The sequence below is a fragment of the Cariama cristata genome, unplaced genomic scaffold (assembly GCF_000690535.1).
Source record: "Cariama cristata isolate BGI_N322 unplaced genomic scaffold, ASM69053v1 scaffold22312, whole genome shotgun sequence".
Lineage (NCBI taxonomy): Eukaryota > Metazoa > Chordata > Aves > Cariamiformes > Cariamidae > Cariama > Cariama cristata.
In genome coordinates, this window is record NW_009605844.1 from 9,194 (window position 1) to 22,818 (window position 13,625).

General features: G+C 57.1%; 1 protein-coding gene across 1 annotated transcript in view; it reads right to left on the reverse strand.

The window, feature by feature from the left end:
* The window catches only part of LOC104158486 (trinucleotide repeat-containing gene 18 protein-like), a 17,492-nt gene extending 6,586 nt beyond the window's left edge, over positions 1–10,906 (reverse strand). The window contains 9 exon segments of the mRNA XM_009696153.1: positions 1–214; positions 724–1,147; positions 1,954–2,138; positions 2,637–2,783; positions 2,988–3,193; positions 3,622–3,724; positions 6,960–8,762; positions 9,217–9,342; positions 10,840–10,906. The exon segment at positions 1–214 is cut by the window's left edge and continues 13 nt beyond it. Coding sequence (XP_009694455.1) covers positions 1–214; positions 724–1,147; positions 1,954–2,138; positions 2,637–2,783; positions 2,988–3,193; positions 3,622–3,724; positions 6,960–8,762; positions 9,217–9,342; positions 10,840–10,906 — 3,275 coding nt within the window.
* Between the last annotated feature and the right edge of the window lie 2,719 nt (positions 10,907–13,625).

Genomic DNA, 13,625 nt, shown 5'->3' on the forward strand with positions numbered 1-13,625 from the left:
GCTGCTGCTTGGATGGGCTCTAGCATTTTGGACGGAGACAGGTGGATGGGCTTGACCTCTGGGGAAAGCTCCATGTGCTCAGAGCCTTCAGCAGGCAGCGGGACGTCAGGAGCCAGGCCATCCGCATCAGATGCTGCGGTGGGCTGGAGGAGGTAGGGATAGTGTCTTCCAAAGGAGGGAGGCAGGGACTGGAATGGATATCCCGGGGGGATCTCTGCAAGATATCAGAAGGGACAGGCTGTGTAACAGCCAGGTCTCCAAAGAACCCTCTCTCTCACTAAGGCATAGGGATGGCTTCCCTTCGCTTCCATCATCTCTCGTCTCCTCCTGTTCTCACGCAGTAGCTGCTTTGGGCACCTCTCTCCTGGCCAAGCTGCCACAGGCAGCAGCATCCCAGAGGTCCCTTCTGTACTTTCCCAGCACTCTCCTGCAACTGGAAAGAGTTCTGCCTCTTGCATCCTTCTCCCTCTTAGACTTCAGCCCTGGAGGAACCAACCCAGGCTCGACCCAAGGGAAGAAGACAGCCTACAGCCTCAGGTGCCCCTAAGGCCCAGGCATCGATCCCAGTCCATCACACTGCCCCTGGTCCTTGCCTCTCCCCCACCTTTCAGAGGAGCTACGTGGCTTTCTCTAGGGGAAGGGATGGAAGCAGGAAAGAGCCAAGGAGAAAAAGGGAGGCAGGCACAAACACAACGGGACTCTGCCAAAGCAGGGCTCTCTTACCTGGGAACAAGGCCTGATATGGACCAGTAGCCTCTTTCTCCAGCTCCAGGTCTTTCTTCTCCACGGTCTCAGGTGCCTCTTCCTTTGGAGGGATGGCAGGGGCAGGGGGTGGAGAGGCAGGGGGCGGGCTGGAAGGATGGGAGCTGGGGGTGGCGGGGTAGGAGTAGGCTGGCTGCGAAGGTGGCTCCTCCATCTTTTGGATCACCTCAGCTTTGAGCACAGACACGGGTGAGGCCCTGGGAGAGAGGGGAGGTGGACTCACAGCCTTGCTGTACGACGTGGAGGTGCTGGGAGACAGCACGGGTGGTTTTCGGTGCACCAGTCCCGGGGCAGAGGAGGAAAGGCCTGATTTGGCACTGTCCAGGCTCCGTTTCGTCACCTTCTCTTCCATATCCGCACGCTGCTCGTTCGCCTTCAATCTCTCCTGTGACAAGAACAGAGCAGAACTCAGCATAACATTTCCACCTGCTCCTGAAAAGCAACACAGACCTACCACCAAGCAAGACCAAAACACAGTCTTATCAAATATGCACTGGAGTAAAACACACGTTCCCCAGTGCAACACCATTTTAAGACCAATCTGATGGAGGGTGACACTGATCTGTGATAGCTTTCCTTACAAATTCCCAGCTCTGGGAGTCATGTGAAGGGTGTCTCAGCTTTCACTTGCAACCAAAGCAAACCATTTCTGTTTCTAAGCCTCCAGCCTGGCAAGCACACATTCAGCACAATGAAGGCTGAAAACCAGATGACCACTATAAAAATTAAATGGGTGTAAAACACCCAAATGAAAGCTCACGACTTCCAAAATCATTTGGTGAACGGGAGCTGGCTCCAGGACCCAGCGTGATTGCTGCGAGTAATCTGCACGCTGCTGCAGTGTGATTGCTGCTTCTCTGAGCCACGCAGGAGAGGTTTGTTTGGAGGTGACCAGAGACGAAACCACTCAACTAAACACAGACATCCCTAGGGAAGGAATCAAGGTTGTGTTGCTGCTGGGCAGCTCTCCTGACAGCACTGCTCAATGGCTCTACAGCAAACCCCTCAAAAACCCACCCGAACTGTGCAGGATGCACTGAATGCCTCATAGCCCAGGGACCACAGCAGGATCACTCCACACATCAATACCCTTGAGACACGCTTGCAGCACAGTTACAGCTGCTTTTTCACCCCAGACACTCCAATTTCAGGCTTGTTTCACACCCAAGCAAGAAGCTTTTGAAAACGTACCACGAGCTGGGCACTCCTCTGTAGCTCCATGGCATGGGCCGCTTGCTGCTGCAGGATGTACAGCTCGTGCTGCCGCAGCAGCTGCTGATGAGAGAGGAGCTGGAGCTGGTGAGCATGCTGGAGGGAACTCCTGGTTGGGGGGTACATGGCAGGCCACAGTGGGGGTGCCCGGTCCATCAGCTCCGCTGGGGAATGAGCAGAGATGCAGTCAGAGATGCAGAAATGCAGCTAGAGGATTCAGGATCACTCAGGGCCAAGTATCTCCACTTCAATCCCAGAGTGTGTGAGATGCCAAACATTGGGCTATGCAGAAACACAATCAGAAATGCAGAGGGGAAAGCGTGTGGTCTTCCCCTCGGCAGCCCCACTCCCACCACCCCATGGGTCCTGGGGTCATCTGACTTCTTTTGCTCTCTAGGTACACTTGGTTTGACTGTGCCTGGCTCAGTCCATGAGTAGATTCTCCTAACCAAGGACTCAGACTCTACGGGTTCCTGCAGGGGATGAGGAGCCACTGCTGAAGATTATACATTGCCATCTCCGAAACACACCAGCTCATGCCCACCCTAGAGCTGTGGCTGCTGGTCCCCACGGCTACATATGCTCTTATCTAGCCCCCTCCAAAGCCTGTTTCCTCCACCGTTGTCAAAGCATGGTCCTCAGGGACATGCTCACATCCTTACCAAAGTGTGGCAAGTGCTCGCTGGGGATCACAACGAGCTGCCCCGACTGCGGATCTCTGGCAAACTGGTAGGCGGAAGGGAGAGCTCCCCCCATGGCAGGGGGGAAGCCTGGAGTCATTCCCTGGTGCAGGGAAGGGTGACCAAGTCCTGGAAGAAGAAACATCACAGTCACAACTCTGGGGATGCAGGTAGCTCCTACCCACGTGAGAAGTCATCTACCATTTCACTGCTCCAAAATACCTCCTTCTCTTTCCCCTGTGATCAGACAGCAGCCTCACCGACAACACCTCTCCCTGGATTGCATTGGTGTGAACACCCTGTGGACACATCACTCCCTCTCAGGGTACTCACCGTAGGGATGGCCGGCCAGCCACATGGAGGGGCTCCCTGTCCTGGGGAGCCAAGGGTGGGCTGCCAAGTGCGAAGCCGGGTCTGCAGACCAACGCCCGGAGCCCGTCAAGGCTGGGCCTCCCGTCACCATGAGGTTGGAGTTCAAACCGTTCGTGGCACAGCCAGAGGGGTGTATTCGGGCAAAATCTGCCAGCTCCTTGCTCTCTCTGGTGACGGAGGAGGCAAGAGAGAGAGTGAGAGACGGTGCAAGTGCTACGGGTTACTGCATGGCTGGAGGAGCCCAGGGGCACGGACCAGACTGCAGAACGAGTGTGTGTGTTTGCAAACCAGTCAGACACTCAAGGAGAGCTGTGACAGTGGTGGTTAACATCATGTCCAGAATAAAACATCCCATCTCTCCGCCCCTTTGGAGCAGATATGGATTTGCAGCACTCTACTAGGATTGCTCTGCTGTGGATTCAGGATCTGCCTATAACCCCCCAGTACCCCACTCAGTGCTCCTCTCCGCACCAGCAAAGCTGGTACCAGCAGCTACACCAGGATGGATGCAACTCTGCCCCCTCTCCAGACAGGCTGTCCCCGAGCACAGCTTGTGGCACTGTGGCAAAAGGCCCCATGTCCCTCCAATCCTCACCTGAGCAGCTTCTCCTGATCACGCTCCAAGCGCCCCGCCAGGAGGTGGCTGTCCCGGTGCCGGCTCCTCTCATCCCCGCAGTCATCTTCTGAGCGTCCGTGCCCTAAGAGACAACCCAGCACCATCAGACATGAGAAACAGGCTGCGGAAAGCTGTCCTCTCTCCTCTGGGCATGGAGAGGCAGTACCCTGGGAGGCAGCACACCCAAATGCCACTGTCCCCAAGACTGTATCAGGTTCAAGTCCTAAAGACCTGGACAAGGCTATGTCATCAAGATATTCTCGCTAAAGTGGCTCCTGATAGCCCCCAGATGCGTATGGTTTGACATTCCCGTCTCCAAGTCATCAAGGGACCCACTCGCCAGGTTAGGTTGGTCTCCCAGGATAGGGAGCCTGGGAGCAACAGGACCAACAGGACCATTTTTGCTGAAGGACAGTGGCAGATCTCCCATCACGTAAGGACACGAGGCCCAGCTAAATCCCTGCATCAAACCACACAGTCCTACTTAGCACGTCTCACAGGGGTTGGATTTTATCTCTTCACCTTCTGCAGCACCTTCTGCTTTTGTAAACTAGTCTGGGAGCACTGGGTATGCTTTGAATCCCTGTCCTTCTGCAACAGGTAGAACCAACGCTACAGACCCTCACAAAACCAGCGTGCTCCGCTCTGCAATTCAACCCGTTAGCAGGAATCTGCATCCCCCTGGGGAGCCATGCAACAAGAAAGGGTCTAGCGAGGCAAGGACACATATGGTAGCTGAGGGCAAGAGTCCAAAAAGCAGGGGGCTGGATGTTTGGCTGGAGAAACGGCTTGTCCAGAACCAGAACAGCGTGGGACGGTAGCAGCCACGTCTGCGGGAGGTTAGGAAGCATCTTCACAGCAGCAGACAGTAGTGCCTCGCTTGGCCCTGCCAGGACCAGGTATCGGAGACGCCTTTCCTTTATTTTATCCAAGGTCTTTACCCCAGCTACCCAATTTTAGACTTGCTTTTCCCTAGTTTTTTTCCCTAGCTTCTTTCTTGCATATGCATTTTTCCCCCCGTTCCCTACTGCCCCTCTCCATGTTACGCTCTGGTGACACGATCTGCTCCTAAATCCCAGCCCTGCTTGCAGTGAGCAGCCGGCCGGTCTAACGGGGCCAGGAGGAAGGTGTTTGCTTCCCATCAGCTCTCGGTGCTCCCTGCCAGCACATCCCCTGCCTGGGCAATGCTCTGCATCCCGCAGGGCTCAGCGGCGCAGCACGGCCTCGCACGGCTGCACCTCGGCTCCATGGCAGCCCTTTCCAGGGTCCTCGCTCTCCCGCCTGGATAAGGTTTGGCACACGGGAATGCAACTCGGAACATTAAGTCTATTCTACTGACAGGCAGTCTTTTCAAGGAGGGCTCCGCTGTGTATTTCCACAAACCTGGACAGCCCATGGTTTTTTTGCTGTCAAGTCTCCAATTCCCTCAGCTTTTACTGTCAGAAGGAATCCAGGAACAAGACAACATCTCTCCTGGCTCCTCTCCCCAAGGCTCCTTCCATGGGCTTCAGGCAGAAAGCAAAGATGCTTTAAAACCTGGCACACACCTCGCCCTCCCAAAGGACTTTCCAAGGTCTCTACATTTCCCTTGCAGCCCGTCAGGACACCACATGCAGTGGCTGTCCACAGCCAGCCCCTCCTCGACTCACTGAACGATGCCCCGTGCATCCTCTGTTGCTCAGTTTTACCACCCAGCCTCCACGGCATGAGGCACAGGGGCTCCCGAATCCCTCCAGAGCCCCAGGATCCCTCCCTGCCTCTCCACCAGCAACCCCACTCACACACAAATCCCCTTCCACCCCCTAAACCCAGGTCTTCCCCCCATGGAGTTCACTTTCCTATTTATTTTCCCCAAACCATGCCCAACCGCCTCTTCGGTGTCAGTAATATGGAGCAAGCCCTTGGTTAACCAGCAGCCTCCCTCCCTTTCTTGGCACAAGGTGAGCTGACCCCCGCCCTCAGCCTTTTATTAGAAACACATTATTTTGTTATTTTATCTCTGCTCCTCCCTCTCCCATCTACATTACTTGCGCTAAGTTATTTATAGACAGGTTTATCATCTTTTTCTCATCCCCCATCCAAACACACACACTTTCTTATTCCTTTAATTCCAGCCTAGCCCCCACCCCACCGACAGGATGGTCCCTTTTCTGTACAGACCGGTGATTGTCCGGACAGTGAATGATCATTTTGTCTATATATATGAACATGACGCACGGACCGCATAGAAAAATTCAATCAGTTATGCATGGAGGAAAGGCTTAGGTCCGTTTCCTTGACAACCAATGCCCGGCACTAAATACTTGCATTTTACTTGCCAAATACTACAGATTAGCCAACTAAAGCCTGCTTTCTCCTTCTTAAAAGGTCTAAACATTCAAGCACCGTCCACTCAGCGCAAGCAAGCTAATGTTATTAGACGAATATCTCCTGGCACACAAAGGGGGGGGGGAGCATTTTGGGGGGCGAGAGGAGGAGAAAAGCAGTCTTGTTTTCTGTCTGAAAGCCAACTGCATCACTTAGCAACGAGCCCGAAGGCCTGCCAGAATTCAACCCTTGTTTGCAGCCTTTTAGTTCGGCTCAGTAAATTACATTTAACGCAAGCTGGGAGGGTCTGGGACGACTGAATGGCTGAACAAACAGCTCCCTGTGCTGCCCACGAGGTCCTCAGTCGGCTCCTGCCCGGCCGTGGGGAGGGCGACGGGAGGCGATGGGAACTGGGAGAGGGGCCGTTGGCTGGGAGAAGCTGCCTCTCGCTGCTGAGGTTTGGGAGAGGTGGGCAAAAGCAGAAAAATGGGAAAGGCAGAGGTTAAACATGGAAAGCCAACCATTGCTTGCCAGCCGCTCACTTTGGTATCGCTCCTTGGCATGCCAGAGCCGAGCTCTCCCCGTGCTGGGCAGCCCACAGGCGTTATCTTGCCACACAAGCCAAGCAGAGCACCAAAGAGCTCGCCAGAGCCAGTCCCCTCCTGCCAGCACCATGGCTTAAATCAAAACCATGAGATTAGAACACCAGCACAGAGGTGCATTAAGGGGTTTCTCTGTCACTCCCTTTGCTAAGGGGGATCAAACACACGGAGAGGAGTTGTCCTCAGAGGTGGACAGAGGGGATGGTAGGGGGGAAAGGGGACTCCCGCTTGCACGGGTAGTTTTGCCCTCCCTGCTGTGGTTTACAACGTGCCCTTGGTTGGGAAGGGGAGGCAAAGGGAGCTGAGGATGCCAAACTCAGTTCATGCCACACAGCCTGCCCTGGGTTACTGCTCTCCCCAGGGAACAGATCCCGCAGGGATGTCCTGAGACAAGTCTGGGGAACCTACCTTTGATGCTGCTGAGAGACAGCGAGCGATCCCGGTCTGCCAAGCTGGGCCCCAGTTTGCTGCTGCTGCTGCTGCTGTTGTCCTTCTGCCGGGCCACAGCCACGGCGATGCCAACGGGCAAGTGCCTCACCTCCACCTCGCCCTGGGAGCCAATGCTCTCACGGCCGAAGGATTTGGCACTCTCGGGTCTCTCGGGGTCCCTCTTAAGCTGCTTCGCTGGCTGCTGCAACAGCAGCTGCTGCACTTTGGAGGCACCCAGCTGCGAAGAGTCCAACTTCACATTGCCCAAGCCACCAAAGGGGCTCTTCTTGCCACAGCTCTGCCGGGACGTGGTCTCCTTGGCAAAGCTGCCGCTGTACTTGATGAGGCTCTGCATGGCTGACCCTTCGCCATGGGAGGCAGGGTGGAGGACGTCCGCAGCGCCCCGTGAGCCCACCACCGAGGACCGTGGCAAGCCGCTGGGATCAAGGTAGACTTTCTTGGCTTCCTCCTCCGCCCGGGTGACATGGTTGTGCTGCGCGGCCAGCACCGCCATCTGCGTGGTGGCAAAGTTGCCCATCTCAAAGGGTTTCCACTTCTGCTCGGGCGGTTTCAGCTGACCATGGTCCAGGTGCTGCCGGGAGGAGTCCAAAGTGCCGTAAACCTTTGCCGCTTCTTTGGAGCTGGATCGCTGGAAGCGGTCCCGCTCACAAGGGCGATGCTCTGCCTCCGGACTCGGCTTCAGCAAGTCCTTGGAGGCCAGGAACTCCCTGCTCTCCGGAGAGCCCAGCCCCGGCCGGTTGAGGAAGGGCTCCGAAGTGACCTGTCTCTTCAGTGCCATGGAGTTCGCCCTGATCACCGAGCCCTTCTCCCTCAGAACCTCCATCCTTTTGGCATCGCTGTGGCAAGAAAAGTCCTGGGACAAGAGCGTGCGGGAGGCATCTGTGAGGCACCGCTCTGTGGGCGACTGCAGCACCCCCACCTTGCTGATGTCCTTGTCCTTCGCCTTGTTGTCGCGGGCCTGTGAGGCAATTTGGATGGGCCCGCTCCTCTCATCGTAGGCTTCCCCCGAAGGCACGAAGGTGGGGGCGATGACTTTGTGCTCCCTCCCCAGCTCCTTGGCCGGCGGGAAGATGGTGTACATGCTGGAATGGACGGGCTGTGGAGGGAATGTCGTAGCCGGCGTCATCTTCCCCGGCTGCGAGGGGTGTGGGGACGGGCAGCTGCAGGAGATGTGCAAAGCACCCACGGAGGGCAGGAGGGGCTCCCCCCGCTTCAGTCGCTCAGCGTGGGCGTGCGCAGAAGGCCTCATGTTCTCATCGTGTCGAGCGGGATCCTTGGCACAGCGGTCCTGCTCAGCACCCAGGACCTTCAGCATGGGGTCCCCGCCACCGTTGCAGTTGCTGAGGGAAGAGTTCTGCAGCGGGTTCTTGGACTTGGGTTCCCCACCGCCCACGCCCCGATTTGGCATGTGCTCGGCCAGGAACGGCGAGAGACGCTCACCGACCTTCACTGCCTTCTCCACCACACTCACTTTTCGGTCACTGTCGGGTTTGGTGTCCTGCGTGAGGTCTACCACGCTGCGGGGCCGGGGCTCCTCCTTCGGCTTGCCCTCCTTCTTGGCAAAGGGCAGGGACAGATCGCTCCGGCATGCTCGCTCTTTCCCACCAGGGTCTTTCAGGCTTTCCTTCGAGCTCTTGTGCAGTTGCCCCAGATCCTTCTCCCGGAGCAAGGTGCTCGACGTGTGGCTGCCCACAGTCCTCGAGAGCGGAGGCTGCGGGTGCAAAGTGGACTGACCCGCGTGGCCAGGCAGGTAGAACCCATCTGCAGAGCAAAAGCAAACAAAATTACCACAGGCCTCCAACTCCTCCTGTCCTAAGAGACAGGTGAGAGGTGACAAACCAGGAGGGAACATGTTTCAAGGGTGTCTCGGACATGGCCAGTAAGGACCAGGGCAGAGGAGACCAGGCAGCTACCTCCACGTGGCCCGGGTGGGATGCAGGACAGCCCCGTCCCCAATGCACGCTGAGCCTTGTGATGTGGCAGCACATGGGGACTTCAAGGAGGGACCTGGTTGGGTTCCCTACAGGACAGCCACATCCAAGACCTTGATACCACTAAGACCAGGAAACATCCTTGGACGATAACCCCAGGGAGCTCCTGCTCTTCTCCCTCAACATCCCAGCATCCAGCAGCTCCAGCAGCCACGCAAGCCCAAAGCACAGGGCGAGCACCCAGGGGTGACCAAGGGGAAGTGCCCACGGGGACCCAGACTCACCTTTCTGTGACTCAAAGAGGCTGTGCTGACCCAACTGGGCCAAAAGAGGACTGCCGGCGGTGGGGGGCTCGAGGTGGCTCAGGGGAATGTACGATGGGTACAGCCCGTTAGGCAGATGGGAAAAGCCTGCAGAAAATGGGAAACAGAAGAAGGAAACATGTTTCAGCCCAAGCGGCACGCTGCCTTGGAACGAGCCCTGCAGGAGCACAGACTGTTGTGGCTGTCGGTCCCTCGCATGCCAGGAGCGACGGCTGCGAGGACACGTGTGGCAACGCACACCGCACACAGCCTGCGGTGGGGAGCACTGCTCGGGGCCCCTGCTTCAGGTACTGACCCCCCACTGTGGGTCCCCCAGCTTGGCCCTTGCACCCCTGCGGAGCACCCCAGCCAGTGGGCTGCTTTCTGAGCAGAGCCTTCAATCTGAAGGCTGAACGATCAAACCACCCGGCCGATAAGCTATTTTATCACAAGTACAGCGACCTGGGGGTGAGGTCACCCCCAACACGCTTCCTGAGCAGTGACAAGACCATCCTGCCAGCACAGCTTTGCCAACACAGCCCATCCTCGCTGCAGCTGCCCAGCACCAGGTATGGGCTTTGAGAAAACGTGAAAGCATCCTCCACACCAGCTCACACAAAGCATAGTTTCATGTATCCACAACCAGTACCTTATCCCAGAGCAAAGCAAAACAGAAAACCAGCCACCCATCCACAAGCCGATACGAATGTAGCGCGTCCCCAGGGCCCTGCTACCACCAGTCTGGATTATGTCCTGGACACTGGGGTCTCCTCCAAGACTGGGGCCCCCAGTAACGTCCTCATGCAAATAATCATCATCACCATCACTTCACCGGTGAATCCAACCACCGTGACAGTGGCAATAACAGAAGCTCTTGGCCACAGGCAGGAATCCCTCTGCAACACTGCCACCAAACGGCACCGCACCCCGCTGCAAACCCCAGCGCTCGGCAAGAACCAGCATCCCAGTTGGTGCCATCACTCAAAAAAACAAATAAAAGCCATCAGGAGAGTCTGAAGGAGCCAGTCAAGTCCTCTGCAACCCTCTCCCTTCCCCTCAGATCCCAAAATGAAACAATCCCACTGAAAGCAACCAGACAACAAGTTTGCCAAGAGTCCAGCATTCCAACTGGATCAAAACAACATCACACCAAAACCCAAGAGGAGACAGAGAAGTTCAGTCCCCGAAGCTGCACGTGGAGCACCATCTGCGAGAGCTAGTCAATATTTCACATTATTTAGACAGCCAGGATCTCTTTCGCATACATGTTTGCATCCTGGCATATGTGCTTCACCGACACGGTGCTCCGCACAGCTCCTGGCCCAGATCCATCACCCGACAGATCCCAGCGGCATCACCCGCACACGCCAACCCTCCAGCGGCAGGACCTGGGAGCTGATGTGCCCATGAAGTCCAACGCACAGCCCGTTCCCAGTAGGTAAAATTTGCTATTTAATCTTCTGCAGGGTGCTGTAAAGGCATTCAGCGTGCACACACATTCACACCTCTCCTTGGTAACCCCAAAACCTTCACACTGGAGCATTTCCAAACACCTTTTCTTATTCCAAGGCTGGAGAGTGCTGGGCAGCACCCAGAAGCACCTACTCCGGTTTAGCTGTGAGCGGCTCCATTCCACAGCATGTTTGTCACAGCCGTGCCACCTCCACCGCATCGCTCCGGCACGGCTGGGCTGGCGTTGAGCCAGCGTCTGGAGCAGGAGCAACACATTTCCAAGGGAACGCGAGTCCCATCTGGCAGAGCACATGGTTGCAGCATGGTAAACCCCCTGGAGCACCCCATGCCACACCAGCCCGGCGGTCCCAGCCCCAGTCATCTCCACGTGAGCCCTTTCTCCCAGCCAGACCTCAATCCCAGCTACAGCCGCTTCAGCAGGCAAGAGCACCGGCATCGAGATCACAGCTAGACATAGCCCATGCTGCAGACACCGCCGTACACAGATGCCCATGGCATGTCCCCACTTGCATATGGTGCAAGGACACGAAGCCACCTGTAGAGCTCCAGGACAGAGACACAATCCAGCCCTGCCATCCAGCACAGGGACACTTGCACATAGCTTAGGTTACTGGTACCCAAAGAGGCACTTGGGTACCGGTTACACTCCCAGTCCTACCAGGGCAGCTCCCTGCCTGTGGCATCTTACCCTACCCAGGGATAACACAGGGTCAGCTCCAGCCCCAAATGCTCTGGGGCTTCGTCTGCAATCAGCATTATCGCATCCCACCACAGGGACCCAGCCTCAGCCCGGGGCTGCAGGAGGAGGAGGCAGAGAGGGAAGGTCGGCCGAAAGAACGAAGGGACAAGGAACTGCAGTATGACAGTGGCCAAAGGGCAGATGAAATCCCCTCCGGCTGCTCAGCGTAAGACAAGCTCTCACAGAGGTTTTCTAGCTGCTGTGCTGAAGCAGGGAGCAGAGCGGTAACAAGCAGCTTCATATGTGGTCCGAGCTGGGGACAGGTTCAGGTGGACACGTTGGGGACCCTGCAGGGCAGTGTCACCAGCCCAGCTGGGAAGTAGCAGCAGAACCAAGCTGATGCCACCAGCCAAGCCCCAAAGCCACCCACACCAGGCAGCCCTTCCCAGCACCTCCCGCGAACCACGGCATCAGCTGCTCCCGAGAGAGGCATAAGCCCAGCACAGGAGCTCAAAGCACATCCCAAAGCTTTCCAGGTGGAGAAACTGACGTACGGGCAGGCGCAAAGACTTGCCTGCATCACCCAGATGACCAGCAGCAAAACTAGACAGCCACCTGAACGCCAGCCTCAGGTTTACCAGCAACACCTTTTCCCTTGGTCAGTGCCCAGAGAAGCTGCCTGGGCTGTTTTTACCTGGCCTTTTCCGTGTCAGGAACCAGAGCCAGGACAGGGAGAAGAGATCCGAGCCACAGCCTTCCTGGGGATGAACCCAACAGAAATCCAACCTTGAGGCACTGCCAGAGCATCCCTTCCTCCGTACAGCCCTCCAGCAGCAATGCTGATGGGCTGGCATAAGACTCGCCCACAGCCCAAAACTTGCTTCCCTGCTCCCCCGGGCAGGACCTGGAGGTGAAGCTGCTCCTCCATGCACTAAGTAGCTGCATTTGCAGGAGGCAGCCACGGGCAAGTCACTCCCTCCTTGGATCTCCGTGCCAGAAAGCAATGCCAAGGGGAGAAACTCTACCGCAGTGAGCAATGCACTGCTCACCCCAACCATGGGCTTCTGCCAGAAGAAAGGGAGGGGAAAGGAGGAAACCACAACCACCTCCATCTGCCTGGGGCCAGAGCGTTTGCTGAACCAGCGCAAGATCCGCTTTGCCCAGGGACACGCCGACAGGTCTCGGCAAGCTGAGCCACGCTCCTCCAGCCGACTGCTCGCCCAGAGGCAGGCTGGCACCACGGCACAGGCAGGGAGGTGTGAGTCGGCAGCACTGCCAGCCCCAGATCGGCTATGCCCCGCTTCCCTGCCAAGCCACACCATGCCGAACGCGCGTGCCCATCAGCACGGCCTCTGGCCACCTGGGAAAGGCACCACCAACACAAATCTCATATGAGCGCTTTGCCAGCATGGGCACACATGATCCAAAGCAGCCCAGCTCAGAGGGTAAAAGGGTTTAAGGGGCACGGAGATCATCCCTCAGGCCACCTTAACCCTGCAGGAAGGCGACAGCTGGCAGCCAAAATGCCAGTCCTTGCTCGGCTCTCTCTGTGATGCTCCAGTGGGTGTAGTGGATGGGCACGGAGGGGCGGACTCACACCCATCCCGTTCCTTCCTAGCTCCAAGATGATAAAACATACCTGCTTTGCACAACTGAGACATAAATCATTAAGGGCTGCCATTAGAGGAACTTGGCGGGTGCAGATGTGTCAGCCCAGTAGAAAACATCTTCTTCATCTTTGCTCAGCTCTCCAAAACGGCACGGGGAGGGGGAAGAGGTATGGCCGGGTGACTCACCACGGAGAGGGGATGTGACTGATGGGGAGATGAGATACCGGCGACCGCACAAACCGCACACCAAATGTCTGGAGGCCAGAGGTCGTGCCAGGGGAAGCGGGAGGGAAACGGGCCCCACATGCTCAGCCCACATGGGGTTTGCCCCCCAGGAGGAGGGAGCTGCCAGAACACATCACCTGGCAGAGGTGGCAAAGGCAAGCGGGTGGACGTGCCCACAGTGGCGCGGGCTGTGGCGTGCCACCGGTCACCCAGAGTTTTTAACCTGCGGCCTCTCTCCATCTTGACCCCCTCTGGTCCCCAGGTCTGAAATTCAGTCCCAGCTGGATGAGTTGGCCAAGGCTGGGTTGTGAAAGCGCGAGGCAGGAGGGGGTCATGCTGGAGGGGACACACTGGAGCTGAACTCATCCTCCCTGTGGACACGGCTCCAGCCAACAAGCCAGGCT